This window comes from Miniopterus natalensis, chromosome 15 (assembly GCF_054644295.1).
Source record: "Miniopterus natalensis isolate mMinNat1 chromosome 15, mMinNat1.hap1, whole genome shotgun sequence".
In the NCBI taxonomy this organism is placed as follows: Eukaryota; Metazoa; Chordata; class Mammalia; order Chiroptera; family Miniopteridae; genus Miniopterus; species Miniopterus natalensis.
The window spans coordinates 7,720,465-7,745,350 of record NC_142095.1 but is presented as its reverse complement, the minus strand read 5'-3'; the positions used below and the strand labels follow the sequence as shown (position 1 = coordinate 7,745,350).

General features: G+C 45.6%; 1 protein-coding gene across 1 annotated transcript; it reads left to right on the top strand.

The window, feature by feature from the left end:
• The first annotated feature begins 242 nt into the window (after positions 1-242).
• Positions 243-21,201, top strand: MOBP (myelin associated oligodendrocyte basic protein). Its single transcript, XM_016196156.2, has 6 exons — positions 243-769; positions 7,243-7,452; positions 7,741-8,010; positions 13,237-13,444; positions 20,539-20,621; positions 20,739-21,201. Exons 2-4 carry the CDS (start codon positions 7,247-7,249, stop codon positions 13,274-13,276), a joined length of 516 nt encoding a protein of 171 aa, XP_016051642.1. The 5' UTR covers positions 243-769; positions 7,243-7,246; the 3' UTR covers positions 13,277-13,444; positions 20,539-20,621; positions 20,739-21,201.
• The last annotated feature ends 3,685 nt before the right edge of the window (positions 21,202-24,886 follow it).

Below are 24,886 nucleotides of genomic sequence, written 5' to 3'. Positions count from 1 at the left end.
TAAGAAGCAAATACAGTTTGTTGCTCACAGTTCCCAAGAGGAGAGGGCATGCCAGATCATGCAGGGTCAGATGGAGAAGCACTAGAGTCCGCCAGGAGCCAGAGGAGCTAGGAAGGCATGGGCAAGAGACTTGATTGTGTCGCTGTGCAGGGACTGATGAGCCAGGCAGGATAAGCAGGGTAGGCAGGTTCGGGATGGGTGAGTTTAAACAAGTTCAGGCTCTGGGATGTAGGGCTGTCCTAAGTCACCTGATACTTGGCTCTGGAATGATTAGGATAGAGGAACATTGGCTCAATCTGTGAGAGCTTGATAAAAAAGGTAGTTGGTGCATTTAGGCTCTGGATTGGTTGGTTTGCATTTAAAAGGCACACGGGAGTCATTTGCCATTTCTAGGAATTAATTAGCCTTGGGAGGGGCAGTCTCTCCAGGATCAGCAAGACCCCAGATGTTAAGAGCATCAAGAATACAGGAAATTAAAAAATACTGTTAATCTATAGTCAGTGTCCACATGTGGAATGAATGAGCATAGGGAAAGGAGAGCAGCATTTTCTCTGGAGCAATAGCATTTAAAAGTCAGGACATCTGATATAAACCGTGAGAGTGAAGCTCTGTGTAGAACACACTTGAATTAACTACAACCTATATAACCAAAACATTAACCAGAACACATTCTGCTGCTTCACTTTTAGGGGGAATAAAGAAGCAAATGCTACCAAGACAAGCTCATAACAGAGACCTTATCACCAGATGTGTACGGATGAAAGTACAGGTACAAACGAACCTCTCATACTCTTTGGGACCTGCATCTAGATGATTGTACAGTGGTTACTAGCTAAGAAATTTCCGCAGAATGCAGAATCGACAAAAGACTGAGCAATCGACTTTTAATAAGAGTTAAACAGTTTTTAAAAGCATTGCAGGTGCTCCATAGTATTCTAGGTTTGGGGAGTAGAAATTTGGAAAAACAAACAAAAGCATGTCTGTGCATCAGAGACACTATGACCTAAGTCACCATTTGTCCATCTTTGTCAAACCCATGTAGTAGACACTGCCTCATCCATCCATTGTCACACTGTGGAACTTGCCGATACTTGACACTACCTCCTCTCTAATTCGAGTGGTGCAAGCATCTAGGGTCTCATTCATGACCTTCCTTTCGTTCATCTTGCTTTGTTAAGCAGCCCACTACAACTCTGGAAACCATTTATGCCTCTAGCTTCCACAGCTCTCCTCCCCTTCATCATCCAACAGGGAAGTCTACAAATATAACTGCCATTGGGTGACTCAGATGGTGGCCTTGGATACAAAATTTATGAAAAGGGTAGTCAACAATCCAGTGCTTATTTTAGCTTTTCTTGGGCCTGGTCTCTTCATCTCCCTGAGACTGATGCCCTTGTAGAACCAAGGCAGTGTAGCAGGTCCCACCTTCCCAGCTGCCATGGAACCATAAGCCAGCCCATCAGGTAATGTAGGTTCTCTCCCTAAGCCCCCTGCTAAGACCGTAGCCACCTGACACTTGGGTGTTTCTGTAAGCAAATGCAGACCTGGAAGACTGGTCGCCTTCTCCTTTATCCAGGGAAAAATTACGAGAGAGGATTTGTTGTACTCACATATGTACATTCAAAATCCCATCATTTTCATAGAGAAGAAGAAACAATTCTTATTTTCTAAATCACAAACATTAAGAAAGGCAAATAATTATAAAACTAAGCACACCTTGAAAAAATAATATTTTCTACAGAGAGACCACTTTATGTTAAAACCTTAATGCTTAAAATAACTGTGCTGGGAATCCGACAAAAGCCACCTGAGTCCTACATAACACCCCAGGGAACAGAAGCACCTGGGGATTTTAAGGACACTCAATTCAATCATGGTGGAGGGCACAGCAGAACCCTGGGGCTTCAGACAGAAGCCCTTCTCTCAAAGAGTTCAAGCTGGGGTCCCAGACATACAGCCCCGCTTTTGCAGCATGGTGGGTCCAGACGTCCTATTGGGCTTCCTTTCAGTTCTGGTAGCTTATAGGGGCTCATAGTTCTAAGTTTTTGGTTTTGTTTTATTTATTTTTGTATTGGTTAGGAATGGTGGTAACGATGGACTCCTTGGGGTGTCTGATTTGAGTGGAGTGTTGCAGGAGTCTTTGGCCACTAGAGGTTTACCCCCAGATGTTCGCGCCTGTGTGAAATGCTGGCGCACCGCCTGGCGCTCCGGACCGGGCCTCGGCGGGTGGGCAGGACGGGGAGCTTGCTGTGCCCTGCGGAAGGAAGCGCTGCCGGTGCAAAAGCAACGGCGGGAAGGACGCGGCCGACGCGCGGCGACACATGGCGACGCACACCAACATGCCGGCACATACCAACATGCTGGCACACACCAACATGCTGACACACCCACACACACACGGCGACACATAGCGACACACACCAACATGCTGACACACTGCGACACACAACACACTGCGACACACACCAACACATGGCGACACACACCAACACACGGCGACACTCTGACACACTAACACATGGTGACACACCAACACACGGCGACATGCCGACACACAGAGTGGGGCAAAACAGCTTTATATGGTGAGTTCACAAAACAGACCTTATCCTTACGCCCTTATTCATTAATTGCATTATGTCCCGTGCGCACCTGCAGCCGGCCCGCGCCCTGGCAGAGGGGAGCTGCTGCCCGCAGGAGGGGACGGACAGTAAGCGATGAGAGTGCGCAGTGGAGTTCTCAGGGACGAGATAGGTATTATCGGATGCACCCACGCGGCCTCTGTTTCTCTTCTGTTCATTTCCTCCGTGTTTTTCATTCAGAAGTATGTTTTTGAGAGGATTCCGGTCCACGTGGAGAGAGCTGGTTGATTCTTTTAAACCGCCGCACGGAATCCCACTGTGTGAGTTTACCCCGTTGTCCTTCCTCTAAGGACACCCGTGTGCTTCGTGACCTCTGATTGTTTCCAGGGCGCTGCAGCCCGCGCCGCAGCCGCCCCCCGCAGGTGCACGGGGCCTCTAGGACGTGTCCTCTAGGACATGTCCTCTAGGACGTGTCCTCGGGCCCCGGCTGCCCCCCTGCAGGTGCGCGGGGCCTCTAGGACGTGTCCTCTAGGACGTGTCCTCGGGCCCCGGCTGCCCCCCTGCAGGTGCGCGGGGCCCCTAGGACGTGTCCTCTAGGACGTGTCCTCGGGCCCCGGCTGCCCCCCTGCAGGTGCGCGGGGCCCCTAGGACGTGTCCTCTAGGACGTGTCCTCGGGCCCCGGCTGCCCCCCTGCAGGTGCGCGGGGTCTCTAGGACGTGTCCTCTAGGACGTGTCCTCGGGCGCGCACTCCTGCCCCGCACGCCCGCAGCCTGACTGCGCGCTGCGGGCTTGCTCCAGGCCTCCTGTTAGAGCCCCCGGCGTGCGTGACCCGTCCCGTTTGCCGCGCCGCATCCTCAGCTCATTTCACGCCCGGCTGTCTAACTGTCGCCAAGCTGCTGTTCCTGCGGGATGATTACCCGACTTTTCATTTGTGTCTTTCTGATTGATGAGTTTGAATGGGTTTTCACATGCTTATGGGTCGTCCACAGCTCCCTCTTCTGTAGGCTTCCTGTTCACACCATTTGCCTAATTTTCTGTCGGGTTGTCTCTTTCTTACTGGTTTGTGGGAGTTCTCGGAAGCTTCTGGATAGTCATTCTTTCATGTTCCATGTGTCGTATTCTCCCAGTGTTGCTAACTTTTTTGACCATGCTTATGGTTCTTTGGATGTACAGTAGTTTTTAATTTTGAGGTAGGCAATGATATCATCTGGAAAGGTAATTGTAGCAACATCATTTGTAGACAAATCCACCTCCTCCCCACTGGTTTGTACTAACATCCCTATCGTGTGTCCAGTTCTCTTGTATAGTTGGGTTTGTTTCTTCTTCAGGAATCCTGCCCCAGCCCCTCAGAAATCTAAATGTATGCCACCGTCACACTCTCTCCCAGCGCCCAGGAGCCTAATCACACTTCAGCTGGCATGATCTGTCAGAGTCCCCTTCACTGTACCCTAAGCTCCGTGAGTTCAGGCACCTTCTCTGTCTCGCTCACCACTGGCACATAGTAGGTATTTGAATGAATGGCTGAGTGTTACTGTTTTATTTGGCTGTATTTACCTTCCATCTTTTTCTGTGTATATCTTTTGCGTATGTCACCTGGGGTCCACTCCTCTATCAGTGGGGTCCACTGTGGTCACAAACCGTCTTAATAGCTCCCACCAGCAGTTCAGAGAGTCCTCGCCAGTCTGAAAATTAGCCCTGAGATTGATTGCTGGAAGTCTCCAGGATATCAGCTTCTCATCCACTCAAGGCAGGGTCTGAGTGTGTGTCTCTCTCCCGCCCGGGCCACCCTGGCTCCTGTCCCAGACCCCTGCTGAGAGGGCTCCCCCTGGAGGGGTCTGAGGGGACCTGGGGAAGCTGTGAGCCCTCTTATTGGCCTGTCCCTCCGACTCTCAGCTGGCTGAGCTGGGGTGGCTGGCTACCTGGGATGATGCCGTACAAGAGACAGTCCAGCTTCCTGCTGCCTTCACTTGATATCACAGAAATATTTTCTTATGTTAGTACAATCTCTTCATAAGCACCTTTTAAAATGGCTGCCTAATGTTCAGTCGTTCTTCGCATAGCTGCCTAATATTTCCATGATTCATTAAGTATAAGAACATGAGTAATGAAATAAAATCAAAGCCTTACTGCTTACATTGTATTTTTATAAAAAGGCTAGGATTCCCTTGCCCATAGTCTTGCCTTTAATCAGCTAGTCTGGTTTTAGGAAATGAATAGAATTATGAATGCTTCCCTTTTTCTGTTCTGGCAATTTCCTGAAAGACCATCCCTCGATTCTGGGAAATATGCAAAATTAAGTTTGAGATTTTCCTATCACTTACCCCACCTGCCCCTCTATCCCTACCAGCAAGTAAAATTCCATTTACTATTTTCATCTGTATTCACGCATTATTACTGAAACTATATTTTATTTCTGTCTCCTCTCATAGGAGGAAAGGTTAACAGATTTTATTGCTCTCAAGGGCTTTGATTTTCAGAGAATAAATATTACATTGTGAGATGGAGACAAGGTCTTACAGAAATTCATCCAAAATTTATAAATATTTTAAGTACTTGAAGCTAATTCTTCATGTTTCGAAATAATAGTGTTTTAAAAGCTAGACATTTTACCTTGTTCTCAAAACCATCCTGCTCTATGAAAATTACAATTTCCGGTTGCTTCCATCTTTTCCTTACAATTGTGTGTGTGTGTGAGGGGTGGCAGGTCGTACGGACACACTTCAACAGGAATAGTGGGGACAGATGGCAAGCCCTTGGGGAAGCCTGCCCACATCCAGTGTGGCCCACGAGTGAGCGCACAGCTTTGGTTGAGGAGCTGCCTAGGCCAGTGGTCCCAAGAAAGGGCCCTTGATTGCCCACATATAGTGCATGGCACGCGTGGGAACCCAGGTTCCCTGGAAAGGACGTGGAGGAGCTGAGAGGTCAGCTGGGTCGGAATAGGAGGCTGCTGAGTAGGGACCAGTGGCTTTGGCGGGGTCACCTGGTCGGCAGTAACATGCATCATTCATGCCAGGGTGAGACCACACGAGGCTCCCCGTGGCAGAGTCCAGCAGGAGAGGACACGACCCAGACCAGCCACCGCTTCCCTCCACGCTGTGAGGACCTTCAGGTTCCGTATACACTTGTCCACTTTGAGAAGGAACTGGAAGAGGTGAAGAAGAGCCCTGCTAGAGAACTGGACTCTCACTGCTTGTTAGGAAGAGAGTTTACGCCAGAAGTGATCACACATCCACTTTCTCTGCCCAGAATGCATTAGAAGTCAGTATAACAAAAATAACTTCATATACTTGGAAATTTTACAACAGATTTTTAAAAAGAACTGATGTGTCAGGGAAGAACTCATCCATATTTAAAATGAAGTGAAAATGATTTATGCTAATACTGTGCCATGCAGCTAAAGCTATACTTAATGGATAAGTTACAGCCATAGATGTGTATGTGAGAAGCATTTGACTCAGGAACAGAGAAACAACAGAACAAGAACATAAATGTAAGGAAAACTGAAGAAAAGAAATAATAAATGCAGGCAGAAATGAACCAACTAGGGGAAATGAGCAAAGACAAGTAAGAGAACCAAGGGCTTATTTTTGAAAAGGTTATAAAGTAGATGACTTCTGGGCAAGATTAATCAAGAAAAATGAGAGATGTAAATAAACTATAAAGGGGGCAGTAATTAAAAATTTATTACAGATTTAAAACTATAAGAGAATAGTAGAAATAACATGTCTATATCTATAAAACTTTAAAAATAATGATTTTCCAGGTATAAAAATATAAACAGTTCGTAAAGTATGATCTTTCTTTTTATTAAGTATATATTTATATGTAAAGCTCAAAAATGTGCAAATATTTTACAGGCGGTTAACTATGGGATAAGAACTTAGGAATTTTTATTACTTCCATTCATCCAAAATTGTTTATTTTCATAAGTGAACGTACATTTTAAAACCTGCTAAGGCCAGGTGGGGGACCCCTCTCTGAGCTTACATTCTAGTCCCCCTGTGAGCTTGCTTGCTAGGTAGTCTCCAAACGCCATTCTCTCCCTTTCCTTCTTCAGCGAGCTCTTTCCTCGACTTTCAGTCTTTTTCACCCTCAGACATAGGCCCATGAACATCTATGCAGACTTATCCCTTCACTGGGCCCATCTCCAGTCCCCCAAAGTCCAGCCTGGGCCCAGCACCTGGCCCCCTGCTCCCGGGAGGAGGGCACAGATAGTGTTGGCCCTGGTCAACGGGGTCATGCAGACGGCTTCAAATCCTCTGCCTGCCTCTTGGAGACTATGAACTTGGCCCTGTTTCTTGGCTTGTCTCCTCCTTAGCTGGTTGATAATGCCACATGTTATAAAACGAGGTGAAGCATATGGGGCAACCGCCATGCGCTAGGTGCTCAGTAATGTTTGGCTTTGTAATGTCTTTTTCTATCTTAAACGGATCACTGAACATAAGGGGAAAAGGCGTTTTTTCCCTATTTCCGGAAAACATTAAAAAATACACAGAAATCAGCCAACCCCTAATTTAGTTGTTTTCCGTAGCTGGGCAGGGACGGGCTGTTGCGGGGTTTCGTTCTGCGAGAGCGGGGCCGCGGGGCAGTGCGTCCCGCGAGCAGAAAGCCTCACCTGACTTGCCGTTTGTGTCTCCCGCCGCCCCGCCCGGGCGGTTTCCAGCGAGATGAGCCAGAGAGCGAGTAAGGAGGGTCCCCGGCTCTCCAAGAACCAGAAGTTTTCCGAGCACTTCGTCATACGTTGCTGCCCGCCGTTCACCTTCCTCAACTCCAAGCGCGAGACGGTGGATCGGAAGTACAGCATCTGCAAGAGTGGCTGCTTCTACCAGAAGAAGGAAGAGGACTGGATCTGCTGCGCCTGCCAGAGGACCAGGTGAGGGCCGCGCCCGGCTGGGTGCTGGCCGGCGTCTCCGCTCCGAGCACCCCCGCCCCACTTTCTGCTCGCCTGTGTGGTGCTGGGCTTGGGGCTCAGCAAGCTGCTCGCTCCCAGTCCCCGCACAGTCGGCTCCCTGCTAGGTTCTGCCACTGGAAGGTGCTAGAGCGAGACTGGACGGGGGGAGGGGGAGCAGGGCCTGCCTCCCTGTCTCCAGCTCCTGCCAGCATCCCTTAAGCAGTGAGGAGAGCCATGGCTGCAGCCTCCAGCTTCTTTTGGCCCTCTCAGAACCAGACGCCGTCCAACGTCCCCTCAGAGGCCCAAGCTCCAGCCAGCTGCACCCCCCGCGGTGGTCAGAGCACCAGCCAAGCCACGGTCCCCTCCGAGGCCCGAGCCACGGTCCCCTCCGAGGTCAGAGCGTCAGCCACGACCCCGCCCAGAGGCCCGACCACCACCAGCCAAGCAGCGCCCCCCTCAGAAGTCCAAGCAGCAGCCGCGCAGCAGCCCCCACAGAGGGCCGGGCACCAGCCGTGGGGGGTCCCCCATCAAAGCTTCTAGGTTCTGGTAACACCATCTCTTCCCTATTCCCCCAGCCCTAAGGTTAGTAGCTGCTTCCTGTGTTTGCTAACATCTGGGTTATCTAAGGGCCCTCTTTCAGCCTCGCCAAACTCGTGTCGTCAATCCGCTGCATTAAATCCCCTCTGTTTGAAATACCTAGTGTGGCTTCTGCTTTCCTCATACATGCCATTGGCACAGTACTTGAGATGGCAGTTTCCGTGGTTTCCTTTGTCTAGTAGGACCGAAAGTGGTTGATTTATCAATTCAGAGCATCGGCTGTAGTAACAGATAATAAATGAGGATCTCGGTTCCTAGGCCTTGGAGAAAAGAGGAGTGGTCATTTTAGGGAATATCTGTGTCTGTAAAAGCAGAGGCTCAGCCATTTTGTCCATCCACCCTCCCAACACACTTCATCTAGTGTTAGTCTCACTCATTCGATCATCTAACAAACTCGACTGCACACCTAAAGAGTGCCAGACACTGTGCCTGCCATAGGAAGGAGCATGGCAGTGAACAAGCCAGTATTTTTTTTTCTCTTTTCAATAGATCTTTATTGATTTTGGAGAGAGGAAGGGAGTGGGAAAGAGAGAGAGAAACATCGATGAGAGAGTCATTGATCTGCTGCCTCCTGCACGCCCCCAACTGGGGATCAAGCCCTAACCTGGGACTGTGCTCTGACGGGGAATCGAACCTCAATCTCCTGGATCCTAGGTCGATGCTCAACTGCTGAGTCACGCCAGCTGGGCAACAAGCCAGTACTTTTTTTGGTCATTCACTAGGACCAAACGAGAATATCTGGTCACAGTATAGGGTGTAAATGTCCTCATAGTGTCGCAGTCAGTATGTATTTGGGCTCTGGGACCTGGAGCAGGGCTCTGCTTCACCGAGGCCTCACAGAGGTGGTTAGGCTGAGATGAGTAGAGAATAAAAGGCGGGGGACCCATGTAGAGAGGAAAGGTGAGCCAGAGAGGCACATTTCGTTCCCCTCATCTTAGGCAGGTCAAGTTTTTAAAAAAATAGTTTTTATTTTTTAAAGCTATTTTTGGTTCCCAGCAAAATTGAGCAGAAGCCACAGAGACGTCCCATATACTCCCTGCCCACACACATGGCAGGCCAACTTTTAGTACTTTTCATATTTGGAAATGAGCCTGTTTTATAAGTTAATAGTGGGTGCTAATTGTATTGGAGAATCTCATACCGACTCAGATACCCAGCACCTGCAGAGCACAGCACCATGTGTGCATGTCACGTGGTATTTACAGAGTTAGTGTGCAGAAGAGTCAGCTGGGGGGCATGTCACAGATTCCTTGGGTCACTGGTGAGGTCTGGGGAATCTGCATTTTCAACAAGCAGTCTCCCCTCCCCGTATAGCGACATCGGTGGTACACAGACCACACTTTGAGAAACTGACCTTACATCTTCCATAAATCAGTGATCCGCATTCTGTGATGTGTGGTAAGGAAATGTGGAAGTGACACATGGTTCTAAAAGCGAAAGCATTAAAGGGTTTCCTGGGCTGAGCTGCTTTTGGCTCTTCTGTGCCCCACTTTTGAGAGCTGGGGATCTGTGGTTTCCTGAAAACCACTGTGGCTCTGAGTGACTGATGTGGGGCCAGTCACACATACTTGGGCAATGCTGTGTGTCTTCCTTTGATTCATTTTTTTGCAGCGTATCTTGTACCAAATTGAACCTGGCACACCAGAAGCCTGGAGGACCAATTTATTTCTACATGTATGTTCAATCTATTGATCAGGGCCATGTGTATGGTACTGAGCGAGGCTCTGGGAGATGATTCTCAGATGGTATTTATGAGGGGCCCCCTCCCTTGGTGATGCTGCTGTTCCCTCCAGGAACAACCCTGAGCTCAGTGGTCCCACCTGCCCGATCCCTCTCCTCCACTCCCTTGTCTCCAACAGATGTGATAAAGTCAAAGTCAAGGAAAGATAACTGATTGTTAGAAGGTAAAGGTTCTAAGGTGGTTTCAAGTTGTCCACAGCCTTTTGTCTTTAGGAGACAGAGAAGTCTCTGGCCTTGAGTCTGAAACTGAAGCAAGCCAGGTGTGTTTTATTGACCACCCACTGCCCTGGGCTAGGCATGGCGGCATGTGGCTTCGAGGGTTTCGGAAACAACCAGCTGAATGACTGCATGCCGGCTGCATTGGTAACAGAGTAAAGACACTTTCCCTTGTAACTGTAGAAGAAGATTCATATTTGTATATTGTTTTTGGAGTTATCTGGACTGCCCAAGAATAATGCAATATAAACACATACTTGACAAGCTAGGATCTACTTCCGAAGCACCCTGACCCATGAGCAATTACTATAAAGGGGCTGCTTTTGTGAATTTTGGTGAAACCTTGAATCTCGCTCTCAATAAATCATAAATTCCTTCCCATTCAGGAGCAGGCCTCTGCACACCACGGTGATCCCTAGAGCACAGCACCTGCGCAGAGGCCTGGGTTAGTCAGAGAGGCCTCCAGTCCTACGAGCTGTATGTGTTTTCCCAGCCTGACAGCTCCTCCCCGGTCGAATGTCCTTAACCTAGACCACATGGTTATCTAGTCTCTCTCTAATAGCCTTAATCCCATTGTCTCCCATCTTCCTGTTATCCTCATCTCACAAATCCCTGATCCTTCATCAAGCTGATGACTCACCTGCACTACTGCAGTTTCCCAACTGCTGAGGCCATGGATGCTGAGCATGGTTAGGAAAAAGCCTTACAGCCTTAAGGGCCGGAGCCACCACAAAGGGATGAGCCTCAGCCCCTCTCCAGACTAGCCTGCCCCACCAGCCCTCCCATGTTTATCAGGATATACGCCTGTCTTTAAATCCTTCCCCTCCACCTCAGAGGACAAAGCATGTTTTTATGAGCAGGTCACCACACCTGTGATCTTCCTTCCTCCACTCCTGTCTCCTCCAAGGTCTTGCATGTACATGTGTGTGTAATACACACCACCCCTCCTCACACACACATGCACAAACATATCCCACATATGTCAGATATATTAAGATACAATTTGCATGAAGTAAAATTCAGCCTTTTCAGCAAATAGCTCTATGCACACAACCACCCCCACAATCATGACAGAATATTTTCATCTCCCTCAAATTTCTCTCATACTTCTCCTTTGCAGTCAGCCCCCAAGCTCCTGAAAACCACTGATCTTTTCCTGTCCCTATAGTTTTGTCTTATCCAGAATGTTGTATGAATAGAACCATGTAGTATGGATCCTTTTGAGTCTGGTTTCTTTCACTTAGCATAATGCATTCGAGATTGCACGAATAAGTAGTTTTTTCAGTTTTATTGCTGAGTAGTATTCCTTTGCATGGATGTACCTATCACAATTTTCCATTCACCAGCTGAAGGAGATTTAGGGTTTTTCCAGTTTGGGGTGATGATGAATAAACATTTATATGAGCATAAGTGTTCTTTTCTCTTAAGTAAATAACAAGGACTGGTATGACTAGGACATAAGGCAGTTGTATATTTAAACATAAGAAAATGCTAAATTGTTTCCCAAGTGGTTGTATCATTTTGTACTCTGACCAGCAATGTGTGACGCTATGCATTCTTGTCAACACTTGGTATTGTCAGCTTTTACAATTTTATCCATTCTAATAGGTGTGTAATAATATCTCATGTAGTTTTACTTTTGCATTTTTCTAATGACTAATGATGTTGAAAATTTGTTTTTAATATATCTTTATTGATTTCAGAGAGAGGAAAGGAGACGGAGAGAGAGAGAGAAACATCAATGATGAGTCATTGATCGGCTGCCTCCTGCATGCCCCCTGCTGGGGATCGAGGCCACAACCCAGACATGTGCCCTGACTGGGAATCGAACCGTGATCTACTGGATCCTAGGTCGATGCTCAACCCCTGAGCCACACCGGCAGGGCTGTTGAGAATCTTTTAATGAGCTTGTATATCTCCACCAAAGACATTTATTGGTGAAGTGTGTGCTCAATTTTTTGCCCATTTAAAAAAGTGGGTTATTTTCTTTTTATTGTATTTTGAGAGTTTATAAAATGTATCTGGCTACAAATACCTGTTTTGCAGAGACTGTCTCCCAGCCTGTGACTTGCTTCCTCATTTTCCTTAGTGCCTTACGTTGAACCAGTTTCAAATTTTGACAAAGTCCAATTTATAGTTTTTTATGGGTTATGCTTTTTGTAGTGCATGTAAGAATTCTTTGCCTAATCCAAGGTCGCAAAGATTTTCTCTGTGTTTTCTCTTAGAAATTTTAAAATTTAGGTTTTACATTTACATTATTATCCATTTTGAGTTAATTTTTTCTAAATGGTGTGAGGCATGAGCTGAGGTTCATTTTTTTATACTCATTTTCAATTGTATCAGCACCATTTGTTGAAAAGATTCTCCATTGAATTAGTTTTGCAATTTTGTCAAAGATCTGTTAAACATAACATGTGAGTTTATTTCTGGACTTTCTATTTTGTTTTGTTAATTTATACATTTTTCCTTTCAACAACACAACACTTAATTACTGTAGCCTTAAAGTAAGTATTAAAATCAATTAGTGGGAATTATCTGACATTGTCCTTCATTTTTGAAATTGTTTTTGGCTATTCAAGTTTCTCTATTTTCCACACACATTTTAGTGTCAGTTTATTGATTTCTACAATATATCCTGGTAGGAATTGGAATGAGATTGTGTCTAAATAAGTTGCAGTTGATATAATGTGGAGAAAAGCTTGCACGCAATGCTTGTCTGGGGCCACATGTTCATAATATCTTTCCTGGGTGTTTATTTCCTTCCTGAATATAGTCTGCTCCCCATTAATATGGGAACATGTCAGCATAGTCACGATTTTATAATGTGAGTGCATATGCTCTATATGAATATGTGTGTACACTCACATCTTTATGTTTATGGGCAGTGTGACTAGTTGTTTTCTTAAGAGTGGGGTGGTACTTTGATTTCTTTTGTTTTTCTGTGTTTAAAAATTATCTGCTGTGATTAAATAGAAAAGCAATAATTATTGCACATAAAAATAGAAGGACTTTGAAAGAATATCTTTTCTAGGTTCAGGCCAGGAAAAAAATATTATATTATTTTGGCCAGATACTACCAGAATTGAGACATTACGGAGAGGGAATCTAAGGACTTTCCAGAAGACGAGCATCCTCCAGGGTGGTCTACAAACTCAGTCAGTCACTGAGAGCACTTACCAGTGTCCTGGGTTTGTGTCTCCCTTTGTGAACCAGACTGAGAAGGAGAAGCAAGCCCGCCCCCAGGAAGAAGTAGCCAAAGAGGAGCTTCAGGTGGACGCATGGCCTCAGCTCCTGGACTCGCTGCTTCCTGACCCACGTGCCCTTGGGCCAGCTCTCTGGTTTCGAGTGTGATGCAGAGGCGGACACCTGCTGATGCCCGACGTCTCCATGGCAGGGGGGCCACCGGGCAGCCTGCCTGGAGGTGAGAGGGACATCTCTGTGTTATGCTCAAGTTGGTGGGTCCCAGCAGCGCCCCGCGGGCTCCAGAGCTCAGGACATGGCGCTCTTTTGGCCTCATCTGCAGCCCTTTCTCCCCCAGGATGTGCGCAGGGCCCCAGGGTCTTTGGATCAGGATGGCTCAAGTGCCAGTGTCCTCCAACCTCTATTCCTTTCCGTACATGGCATCCTGTTTAGATCCTTGACCTCTTCTTTGTAACGAGTTCCCTGTGCTAGCCCACAGTCAGAGGCACAGTTGGCTCTGGGGAAGATCCATGTTCTTTTCTGAGTAAGATAATAGGCTCTCAAATAATCCAAAGGTGCAAAGATATCCCCAGGGAGGGTCAGAGTTGTCTAAATCCACATGTCAGATGTGGCCAAAGTACTGTGTCAGAAGCTAGGAGAAAAGGCATGAACAAGCAGCCCCCTGTGCCTCAACTCCCCAGGCCCCTGTCTCCAGCCTCACACAGGGGTTGGTAAATGTCATCTGATCCCAGCCTGAGTGAGAGCAAATCCTCTAAAGCACTGCTTTTGAGCTTGTCCAACCCATTTGGATGGTCTCAACCCTGGAACTCATTGCTCTGCAAATTGTGTAGCTTTGGGCAGGTTACAGGCCTCAATCCTGGAAACAGGGCTGCTAAAATGGGCCGTCCACGAAGCGGGAGGCATTGCGTCCCCACCTCCTCACTCACTCAGCGGGCAGATGGCCCTGGGCGCTTTCGCAGGACCAGAGATGTGCTCAGAGAGTTGCTGCTGCCAGGCCACAGTGCCCAGTGCCTGGGAGGACTGAGGCCTGGCCCCTCCAAGCTCTCCCTGGCCGGACTCCACATTTTCCTCTGATACCATATTGGGATCAGGAAGAAGAGGAGGAACGTGGCCTTGGGAGAGGAGAGCTAAGTGGGTGGGAGGGGTGAGCTGGGGGAGGTTGAGCAGTCCAAGACCCCTCTCTCTGTAGGATGCCACTTGAGGGTGTGGGGCCTGATTCCAATCATAATGGAGTGGGACTGGGGACTGACTTCCCATCTCTGCTCTGTTTTACTCCCACTACCTGTAGCCCTAGGCTCTTGGGAAGGACTTTGGGCTCAGTATCACTGCCATAGGAACTAACACCCCCCCACACACACTCTACCCTGGTTCCACCTGCACACATACCCATGCAGCAGGGAGGGAGTTTGCTCACAGGTTAAATGGAGGACCCCCAAGTCATCTTGCGGATTGGTGTGTGTGTGTTAGGTTAGGGAACTTGACTTTGGGATAACATCTTTGGGCTCTTATTTTTCCTCCCACACACAAATACTGGAGAGTCCCTCCAAGCCCACATTGGATCCATGCCCCCTGAGGACCCTGACCACTTAAGCTGATCACCAGAAAAAACTGAAGTCTAATTAATACACTCCCTTCTGGGCCTGTCCTTGACTTAGGGTTCCATTGCATGCCACGCAGTAGCCTTTTAGGAGCCCCTCTTGGGCCACTTTCCTTACTCAGCTCAGAGTTGGGGGATGGAAGGAGAGGGTGGGAGTGGATCGATCTTTCTTTAGGTTCCAGCAGGGTTCGTTCCAGACGCCATCCCAGTTTATTTGAAGCTCAAGCTTGGCTGATTTGTTTTTTGGCTGACTTGTTTGTCGGGATTGAAGGGTAAAAGATGCAAGCAGTAGATGCTTCCCTTCACCCGCCCCACCTCCTCCAACAATTTCCTACTTAGGGCTGGAGGGGATGTGGAGCAGGCCCCAGACCATAAGGGTTAAAGGCTCATGGTTCTTCCCGGCTTGATTCGCTCTGCTTGGAACTCAGAAGCCCTTTCCCCACCCAGCAAGACCACACTTTCTTGCCTTCTTTCTGATGTCTCCTTTTGTACTTGTAAACAAAATATTGTCATGTCTACTCAGTGCTTGTGCCCACCTTGGGGCTCTGTTGTTCATTCTGCCTGCGATGCTCTGGCCTAAGGTCTTTGCACTGGTGCCTTCAGCTCAGATATCATCTCAGAGTGGTTGCCATGGTTACTCTCGAGCCTATCACTCTAGTTTGTTTGTCTTCACAGCACTTACCACCCTCTGGAATTATCTTGTTGATTTTTTCACTTGTTTATTGCTTGGCTCCCTTCCCCTCCAGGATTGCCAACACCTATTTACTGCTGCATGCTCAGTTCCCAGCACTAGTAAGAACTCAATAAATTCTCGTTGACTGAATGGATGTTTGTTTGTTGTTTTTAATAGGAACATTTAAAAAAAAAAAATTTAGAGATTTTTGAGGAGTCAAAGGTGTCTATTGTATTTAGTAATAAGGAGCTTTTGGTGACTTTGTAGGGCACCCTCTGCTTGGAGCAAACGGAAAGTAAGGAACAGGAGTTCGTGAAGGTAGATGCAAGCCCCTCAGCTAGGCTTGACCATGAAGGGAAGCGGAGGGTAGGGCAAGAGCTTGGAGCTTCCCACGAACTCAGGGGACACTAAGCCTGGTGAGTGCTGCTGGGAAGAAGGCCCTGGGGGGGCCCTGAGGAGGAGGAGGTTAATTGATGGAGTCCAGACTGAGGATGTGGAAGGGGGAGTCTGGGGCACAGGTGAGGGGATTAGGCATGGATTGCGGGGGGTCCCTTTTCATTGGAAAAAAATGGAAAAAGCAAGGGAGAGTAACTCAGGTGGGTTTGCAGTCAGTGGCAGGAGCTTGAGTCAGTTTCCACCTGTGGCTTTGATTTTCTCCTGGAGGGGGAGGGGAAGTGGCCTGCTCACGGGGGGGGGGGGGGGGGGGGGGCTGGTGTTGGGGTCAGAGGTGAGAGCGGTGGAGAGGGTGAGGAAGTTGCTTCATCCCAGGTCTTTGAAATCTTTTTTTTTTTTTAAATATATCTTTACTGATTTCAGAGAGAGAGATAGAAACATCAATGATGAGAGAGTCATTGATCAGCTGCCTCCTGCACACCCCCTACTGGGGATCGAGCCTGCAACCCCGGGCATGTGCCCTGACCGGGAATCCAACCAAGATCTCCTGGATCCTAGGTCGATGCTCAACCACTGAGCCATGTTGGCCAGGCTGAAATCTTAAAAAGCTATCCCCGGATGAATTTAATCAATTAGCTAATTCATTTACAGTTCAAGGCAATATTTTGCCCCTAAGCCCTTGCCTACAACTTCATAGTTAGATGCAGATCCCCAATCTAACTTGAAGCCCATATGGTCTCAGATGGAAGACTATCTAGTTGAACAAAGAAAGTCGGAGTCTAATCTCCCCGAGGATAAAGCTTTCACCATGGGAAGCACAACATTCCTGACAGCTCCCAGTGAGCAGGGCTGTGCTGAGACACTGAGCTCTAAGTGTCATCTGGGCTGCTGTTCTCACAATCGGAAAAATGTGGAAACTCACGCCTGGAAGGGTCCTCGGAGGGCTTCTTGCCCGACTCCATAGCACATGTCTCAGTCCCATTAATAACACCATTAACAGGTACTTATTACCTCTGCTTAAATGAAATGAAGTGTTCTTAATGGACAAAGATGATCGTCAACCCAACAGAAGGGTGTATGGTTGTGATTGGGACAGAGTTTTCATACTCTTCTTATTTGTATGACAGGTACACACTGGCAGGAATATTGGGTAAGAATAGTGATAAAAATAGCTGCTTTTTAAATTAAGCATAAATTATGTGTACGTCCTATACCATAGAGTGTTTTGCATTTGCAAATGGGAGAGGTTGTTCATGGCCCTCATGGCCATGGAAACCATGACCTTGACCTTGCTGCCATAATGCTGCAACCTAGAAATTTGCAATCTGAGCTGGTGGAGCCCTGGAACTTTAGTGTGTGGCCACACCTCCACATCATCTAAGGCAGTTTTGGGGTCTATGTTGATTTCTAATTTTATATAGATAAACGGTTCCACCGGGGTAAAAAAATCTGACCATCTCCACTTTCATGACTGAAAGCAAATACTTATGTTAGTGATTTTCTGAATGATTTATTGAATTGGAGAGCATACTATTTGGCATTACCTCACAGGTCTGGGTGTAGTTGACTGGTACTCCAGTGACTACTTATTTCCTCTTAGAAAACAGTTCACCTACCGTAAAGTTGAGTGCTTTGACTTTTGATTAACTGGCTACATTTATCCAAAGTATGGCTGAGCAAAAAAGCATAGATTAACAAACATTCCTGATAATTATATTTCTACTTTTACTTTTAAACAAATTTATGTAGAAGTATTACACTCAACATGGTACTAAAAATCCATTTCTATTGTACATACTACATTAACTATATAAACTGCATTAATAATGCATAAAATAGGTTTGAGGAAAGTGGAGAAAATGGGCGACTACAGCTTAAGTGGTATCCTTCATAGCAAATCAAATATCTAGTAGATTTGAATCATTTCGCTCAAAAAAGATCTCAACAATGAAACTAAGTTCTAAAAAAGTTAAATCTAATTACAAAAGTAACATTCACATTGGATTTTGAAGCACATAAACTGTCCGCACAGTTTCTTATAACTTGAGGCCGGAAGCCTGTGGGACCCAAGGTTGGCACCTGGAGAGGCTGGTGGCCTTCTCTCTAGACCCCAAACACTGGAAGTAATTTGTAGAGAGAAAGATAGATAATCTCAACTCATTAGGGTCCAGAAAGAAGGTACTGTCTTATGGCAAGAGGGTCTAAGTTTCCAAAGGTTCCTTTAGATAGGAGATGTAAGCTCACCAGGAAGAAAGGGTGAAGGTGCCTGGGTCCGCGTTTGAGAATGTGGCTGATAGCAGTGGGAGTCTTTTCTGGGGTGTTAATGACAGGTATTCATAATAAAATAGGAAGGTGCTTGCATCAGCATTAGCCAAACCAGCCCTTGCTGCAGAAAGTGCAAGCTTTTGGGTCCACTCTTTATTAATGATACCATACAAGGGCCAATATTAGAGGCAGATATTTTTATCAGATACTGAAAAAGTCCCTTGGCCCAGGTAGTGGTCCATGAACAGCCCTATGTTAACCTCCAGACAAATCTATTTGATTAATGATGAAATGGAGATATCCCTCTTGTGTCTGCCATCAAGGAGGGTTGGGTAGTCTGTCATCAGAGGGTATGGGACCCAATAATTAATTTTCATTAATTAAATCATGTTTACATGCAGATTAGAGGGTAAGGTTTTTCCTGACACCTCATATGTCTCTGTACCCCTGTGCAAGCCCACTCACAACTAATTCACTTCTGGGCATGCCTCTTCCATAGCAAAGAAATGTGAAATGTACCGTGGGGAGTACAGTGTCCCTGCACTCACCAGAGTGTCCTGTGGGAGCCAATCTGGCTTCCAGAACCCCTTATTGTTGAGAGTTATTTAGTAGACCTTCCTGGATTTGGGTTTATGTCTGAGATCTCTGGAGTACAACAAACTTTGGGCTTGCTACCTGCAATTTCTGTCTCAGGAAGGCAGCATCTCTTCTCTATAGGAAGAAGTCTTGGTGCATCAAAAGGAAAAAAGCCTGGTGTCCTGGGCTTTGTTTGTTTTCAGCATGGTGATCCAACAGAGTTTTACATAATCAGTTTTCACTATAATCCACCCTTCGTGAGCATCCCTCCTGCAGCCAACAGCTTCTGTTCTTTCTCTTCTGCCTTGTAAGCTTTCTGAGTCAGGCGCTTGAACAGTCTTAGTTTTCTACTGATGGAGATCGTTAAGAATCTCTGCTGCCAGCTGCAAGATTTTGCATTTATTTTCAACCAGAGTTTGGTTGCAAATAGGAGAAAAAGGAATCGTTTTCCAAACTTTTTCCCCCAGCTGAAGTCTTGCTGACACCTCATTATTGGGGTTGGAATGTTACTGACGCTGTCTTCAACTCTTGGTAATGTGGATTTCACTACCATCTAACTTCCCTGACATTTCATCTTCTTACTATGGTAATCTGCCAACTAACATTTTATTTTTAAAATAATCCTGTCCATTTCTTTCCTGAGGTTTTTCTCCTCTGATGCAAAGATCAAGATCAAGTCATTTTCAGCTGCATAATGTATTTATTCAGAATGTCAACTCTATTATTTTTCTAAGCCACAGCTTCTGAGACGTGAGATCCTTTCTGATTTGCTCACTAATCTCAGTAGGTAGTGCTGGGAGGGCAGGAACAGAAGGAAACCATAGCCTTCTCTTCACTCCAGGCTCCTGTGTGCCCTCCAACTGCCACCCTTCTTTCAGCTCCTTCCATCTCTTTCCCTCACTCACCTGTGTTTTTACAACTTAAATTCACAAAAGATCTTGGTTTTCAGATTTGTGGCAGAGCTTCTATCAAACTTTCTACACTTTTATTGCTTTGGGCTTCATACCTTCTTCCCTGCCTTCTCCAGATCTTGTTCCAGGTGCTAACAGATTCTGCCCAAACCAACACCACTTGGACTCATTTAGGTTCTCACTGTCAGGTGACTATGAATGGCCCCTGATAGGGCTGCTGACCCACAGCCAGGTGCATTCTGACCCCAGGTCTCTCCGATCCTGGTTTTCTTCACTTCCCCCAGTGGCCTGGTGCCAAGGTGCCATTATGCCCTGCAGGCGTGTTCAGCTGCATTAGGATGGTTGTATCATTGTGGAACCTACCTCCTGAACTTGTTTTCACCTACATTTTTAATTTTCTGTTACTTGCATTGCCTCAAATCTCCAAAGTTCTTAGTCAAATTCTCGAACCCAGTGTCTCGTGATACCTTCTGTTTTGTCTGGTGTAAGTTTCCTTGTGGAGAGCTCTTGGGGTCCTAATAATAGAATAACTGGAGTTCAAAGGAAGAGCTGGTAGCATTGATCACCAAAGTTTTTCTTTCTTCCTTGAAAAGCTTCCTCTCTGGACTCTCAGGTGTAAGGGGCCAAAACAAAGAAAATGCATATTCAAAGCATGGAGATGAAAGGGCTGAGAGTGTCCAGAGCTCTTTCTTTGTTTATGTACCTACTCTTGCCAATCATGTGACCAGAAGGCACGAAGTCCTAGGATTTGCCCAGCTTCAGATGCTCACCTGCCCCTTTTGTCAAGGGACAGTATCTATATCTGAAGAAGGTGGGGAGCCCAGTGGAGAATTTGCAGGTAAAGGCACTGAGAAGATGATATAGAATTCTAGTTTGACTGGTTTTATTACCCCCAACAGCATTTTGAAGATGTCACCCCATTGTTTCCTGACCTCTTTAATTGCCAGTGAGAAATCTGCCTTCATTCTACTTGCCTTCCATTGTAAGTAAATTGTATTTTCCCTTTGGTTGTTTAAAATTTTTTTTCTTTGGCTTTGCTATTCTAAAATGTAACTATGATGTTACTAAGTATGGACTTACCTTTATTTATTTTGCTTAGGACTCAAGTTTCTTCAATATGAAGATATATATCTTTCTTCAGGGATGTGCAAAAAAAGATATTGTACAACCACTATAATGGCAAAAGTTAAAAATTTTCAAGTGTTGGCAAGGATGTGGGAAAAATTATCATAAGCTACCAATGAGGATTTATAAATGACTGCAACACCTTTCGGGTAAAGTCTGTGGATACTAGCAAAGCAGGATATTGTATAACCTATGATCAAGCAAATATGATTTTAAACACCCATCCTAGGGAAAACGTGCATTTATAGAAAAAGGAGATACATATAAATGTGTTCAATGAAGTATGGTTTGCCATTGGGAAAAAAGAGAGAGAGAGGAAGAAATTAATCAAAATGTCCACCAATAAGAGAATGAGTGAATCAATAATAGTATAAATAAATAAAATCCTAAACAGTAGTTAAAACAAGTGAATCAGATATGCCCATACCAAATAGATAATTTGGAAAACAAAATGAAAAGTATAAAAGCAAGTAGTAGATGGTAAGTGCAATGTGAAGCCCTATGCAAAAATTTGAACAACCCACAATACTATAATTTCCAAATAAGTGGAAACCATAAGATCTCACACTTTCTGTACAATGCAGTACAATTTAAAAAATGACAACAAAGTAAAGGGTTATCCAAGAAATATCTATCCTCTTGGAAATCAAAAAGAGGATTTGAAATAATTCCTGGTTTGTAGAAATAATAGAAATTAAAAGCTATGTAGAAATGGTCAACAATATTAGCCAGACACAAATGTTTTTGGAGAGAGAAGTGGGTGACTAATGATAAACCCAGGGTCTCTCCAAGGTTCCAAGTCTTAGAAAACAAACACATCTGTCCTGAGTCAATTTTAGATCTGGATTATATTGTAACTCCTGCGGGTTTCTGACATGGGGAAAAGGGGGAATAATTAGAATACTCCCTCCCTCCCAACCTTCCTTTAGTAATAAGTAGAAAAACACAGTAGAAGATAATAGAATGTTGTAGAATGTGGAGGGATGTTAGGTAGAGCAAAAGGGGGCATCCAGAGCAGTCTTCTGCTGGGAGCCGGGGCAGCCAAGCACTGGCAGATGCCTGAAGCTCTACCAAGGCATGGCTCGGTGCCCTTGAGTGAGCACAGCCAGGTCCAGCCAAGTTTAAGGGGCAAGAATATGGGGGCAATGCCAGAGGAAGTCCTGTTCAAGGTGTGGGACTGGGGTAAGAAGTGACAGAGTAGGAAGGAAGCGTAGTAGACTCACATGAGATAAAGCTCAGAACCCCCACCACCCTGGAGAGAGGAATCATGCCAAGTTCTGTCTCAAGGCAGCTGGAGGGTGAAGCCTGAGTGTTTGGCTTCCTCATTCAGGGAGAGACCATCATTCTCTGTGGAAGTAGCAATAAAAAGGCAGGGGAATTCAACTCCACAGAGCCTTCAGGTAGAAATGGTTCTCCTGCCTAAATTAAGGTGCTAAATGAACAACAAAATGAGAACCTCTATTATGAACATTTTCCAATAATGAGTTATCTGAGGCCATTACATTCCTGGGTTAACACCAGGGGTGCCATGACAGACCACTAGAAAGAAGAAATTAGTGGGACAGCCCCACTTAGACCCAATAGGAAACTTAATATTTCTTCAGTCCATTTTAGATTTTGGCAAAGCCAGACCCCATACCCAGGCTTGCTAGGTTCTGTCCTCCATAGCATCTAGAAGGTGCACAGTCACTACAAAATTGGGGAGGAGAGAGCATAGTATATAATAATTCCTGTTAAAAAATTGGATGTCAGCACACAAATGTTAATAACTAGAAATTACTGAATTCTCTCTGTCTGTTGTGGAAATAAAACCCTCTGGAAACTGGTAGATAACTAAATGTAATGTGCCTTGGATATTATAACGAAAATGTACTACAATCTAATTGTATTTTTTTTCTTTTAAGGGTTAGTTCTGGGGAGCATTATACAGTGACTATTGCAGAAATTATATCAAGCTCCAAAAGCTATTCTTTGTAGACTTCTTGAGTGGGCACTCTCAACCATAATGTTTGGCATATTACTCTGATAATTCTGGATGTTATGTTCTGACATTTTGACTCGTTTTTGGGAAAACTGAGGTGTGTGCCCAGAGTTGTTCTGTAAATGTTTAACAACTGGCTCTCTGGGTGACGAGTCCTGATTTATAGTGTTTGCCAATTTCCATGGTGTAAATACTTCCACTGTGGCTGACAGCAAGCTCTGAATGTGATGTCACTGAATGCAGAATTGGGAAGAGATGTTCATAGTCGATTCTTTTTGAGTTAGCATAGGTCACTCTATGGGCCACTGTGAAACTACAGTTTTCCATTAAAAGTTCTGTTCCATAAATAAAAAAAGTTCTGTTCCAAAGGCACCAGTGAAAGAAAAAATATGAAAGGAAAATAAAATAAATTCAAACCGGAGTGTTCAAATGGAGAAAACTGACAGATTTTTTTGAAACTTTGAGAAGTGGTATGTCATACTACCTTCAGATTTAAAGATTTCTTGGCTTGAATTTCATTAATAAAACTTGTCAAATTAATTATTGGAAATTCATAGGGTGGGATAATATATATAATATTGGAAAACTGAATAAAAGCTTTGTTTGTTGTTATGGAATCATCTCCGAGGCATGTAAATGAAGAAAGCAAGTTCCAGAGAAACTAAAAAGACATAGAAGCCTAGGTCAAGGAGCAAGTCCAGGTTTATATTCGCAGTGACCCCTGCTCATTTGCAGATGAAGAGAAATGGTAAGACTAGTAAATGTGGATCATTTTCACTCTCTTCCCAAAGATAAAGCTAACACTTTTCTGAGAGCCGAATAATTGGATTTCCATTTAGGAACTTCTGGGAAAGAAGTTTAAAAAGAAGTTTAAAGAAGTTAAATAAATCACTTTGAAGAAACATTCACCTGGAATTCCAATATGAACTTGTTTGTGTGAGATGGTAATCTTTGTCTCTTGTGTACCATAGAAAGCACCAAATGAGGGAGAAATCTATTAAATATCATTTAAACAAAACTAAAGACAGATCTAAGTTTCAAAAAATTGGGGCTCAGAAGCTGCTTAGCGGAAGTGAATAAAAATGTGGCCCTATCACAGTGGATTTAGAAAATATACTTCCTGCAGATAAAGACACACGGGGAAGTGACAGACACATCTCTTGCACATATCAGGAGCTGAAGGATCTGGGTGGATGGGATGGAGATTGAATGGAAAGTAGATGGGGGTGGGGGAGGAAGGGCAATGAGAATGCACTATGAATAGCAAGCAGTGGCAGATCTCAGAAAACATCTCCTCAAACCATTAAAACTCCCAAAGCAAAAAAACACCCACCTTCTGCAAACAGACAGGAAAATAAAATTAACTCATCGCTGAGACAAATAAAAAGTAGCTGATCCAGCATCAGTGGGAAGATATAATTAAAAAAGCAAAACTTGGCCCTGGCCGGTGTGACTCGGTGGTAGAGTGTCGGCCCCCCCACTGAAGGGTCGTGAGTTCAACTCCCAGTCAAGGGCAGGGACCTGGGTGGCAGGTTCCATCCCCCCCCAGGTTGGGGCGTGTGAGGGGGGTAACCAATTGTCTTTCTCACATCGATGTCTCGCTCTCTCTCCCCCCCTTCCTCCCTCCATAAGAATATCATGGATTTCTATAAGCTATAGACTGAAAATGGGCTACAAGTGATCTAGTTGCAAAGGCAAATAATGACTCATTAAACAACAATAGAAAAGTCCCCAGTTCTAAAAGAACAGGGTGTTTCATTTCCCCGAGAATTTGCTGTCCGAATAAACAGCCATCAGAGGGAGCTCTGGCTGCAGCTTGGACACAGCTATGCTGCAGGAATTGATCATGTGAACTGGGAACTCCAAGTTCCTCTCTCAAACTAAACTCAAAAAATAAGTATCCTTGAAGATCACCGTTTGGTATTTCTGAACTAGTGAGACCAGACTTGCTTCACGGGGCGTAGGAGCGGTGCCGACAGAGACGAAGCTGGGGCCAGGGAGAGGCGCTGGGTTCGAGCTCCAGCCACGTCCTGAGCGCAGCCGCCGCGTGCCCGCCGCTCAGGGCCGCCCTCGCGCCCAGCCTGGCTCTTCTGGACGGTGGGGAAGGTGACAGATCAGCGTGTATCACACGTGGGTGTCTG

Excerpts from the sequence above, each read along its gene's own strand:
- MOBP (XM_016196156.2), top strand. The coding sequence starts at position 7,247 with ATGAGCCAGAGAGCGAGTAAGGAGGGTCCCCGGCTCTCCAAGAACCAG. Across the intron at positions 7,453-7,740 it reads TGCGCCTGCCAGAGGACCAG|AACCAGACGCCGTCCAACGT; the intron begins GTGAGGGCCGCG and ends TGGCCCTCTCAG. Across the intron at positions 8,011-13,236 it reads TCCCCCATCAAAGCTTCTAG|ACTGAGAAGGAGAAGCAAGC; the intron begins GTTCTGGTAACA and ends TTTGTGAACCAG.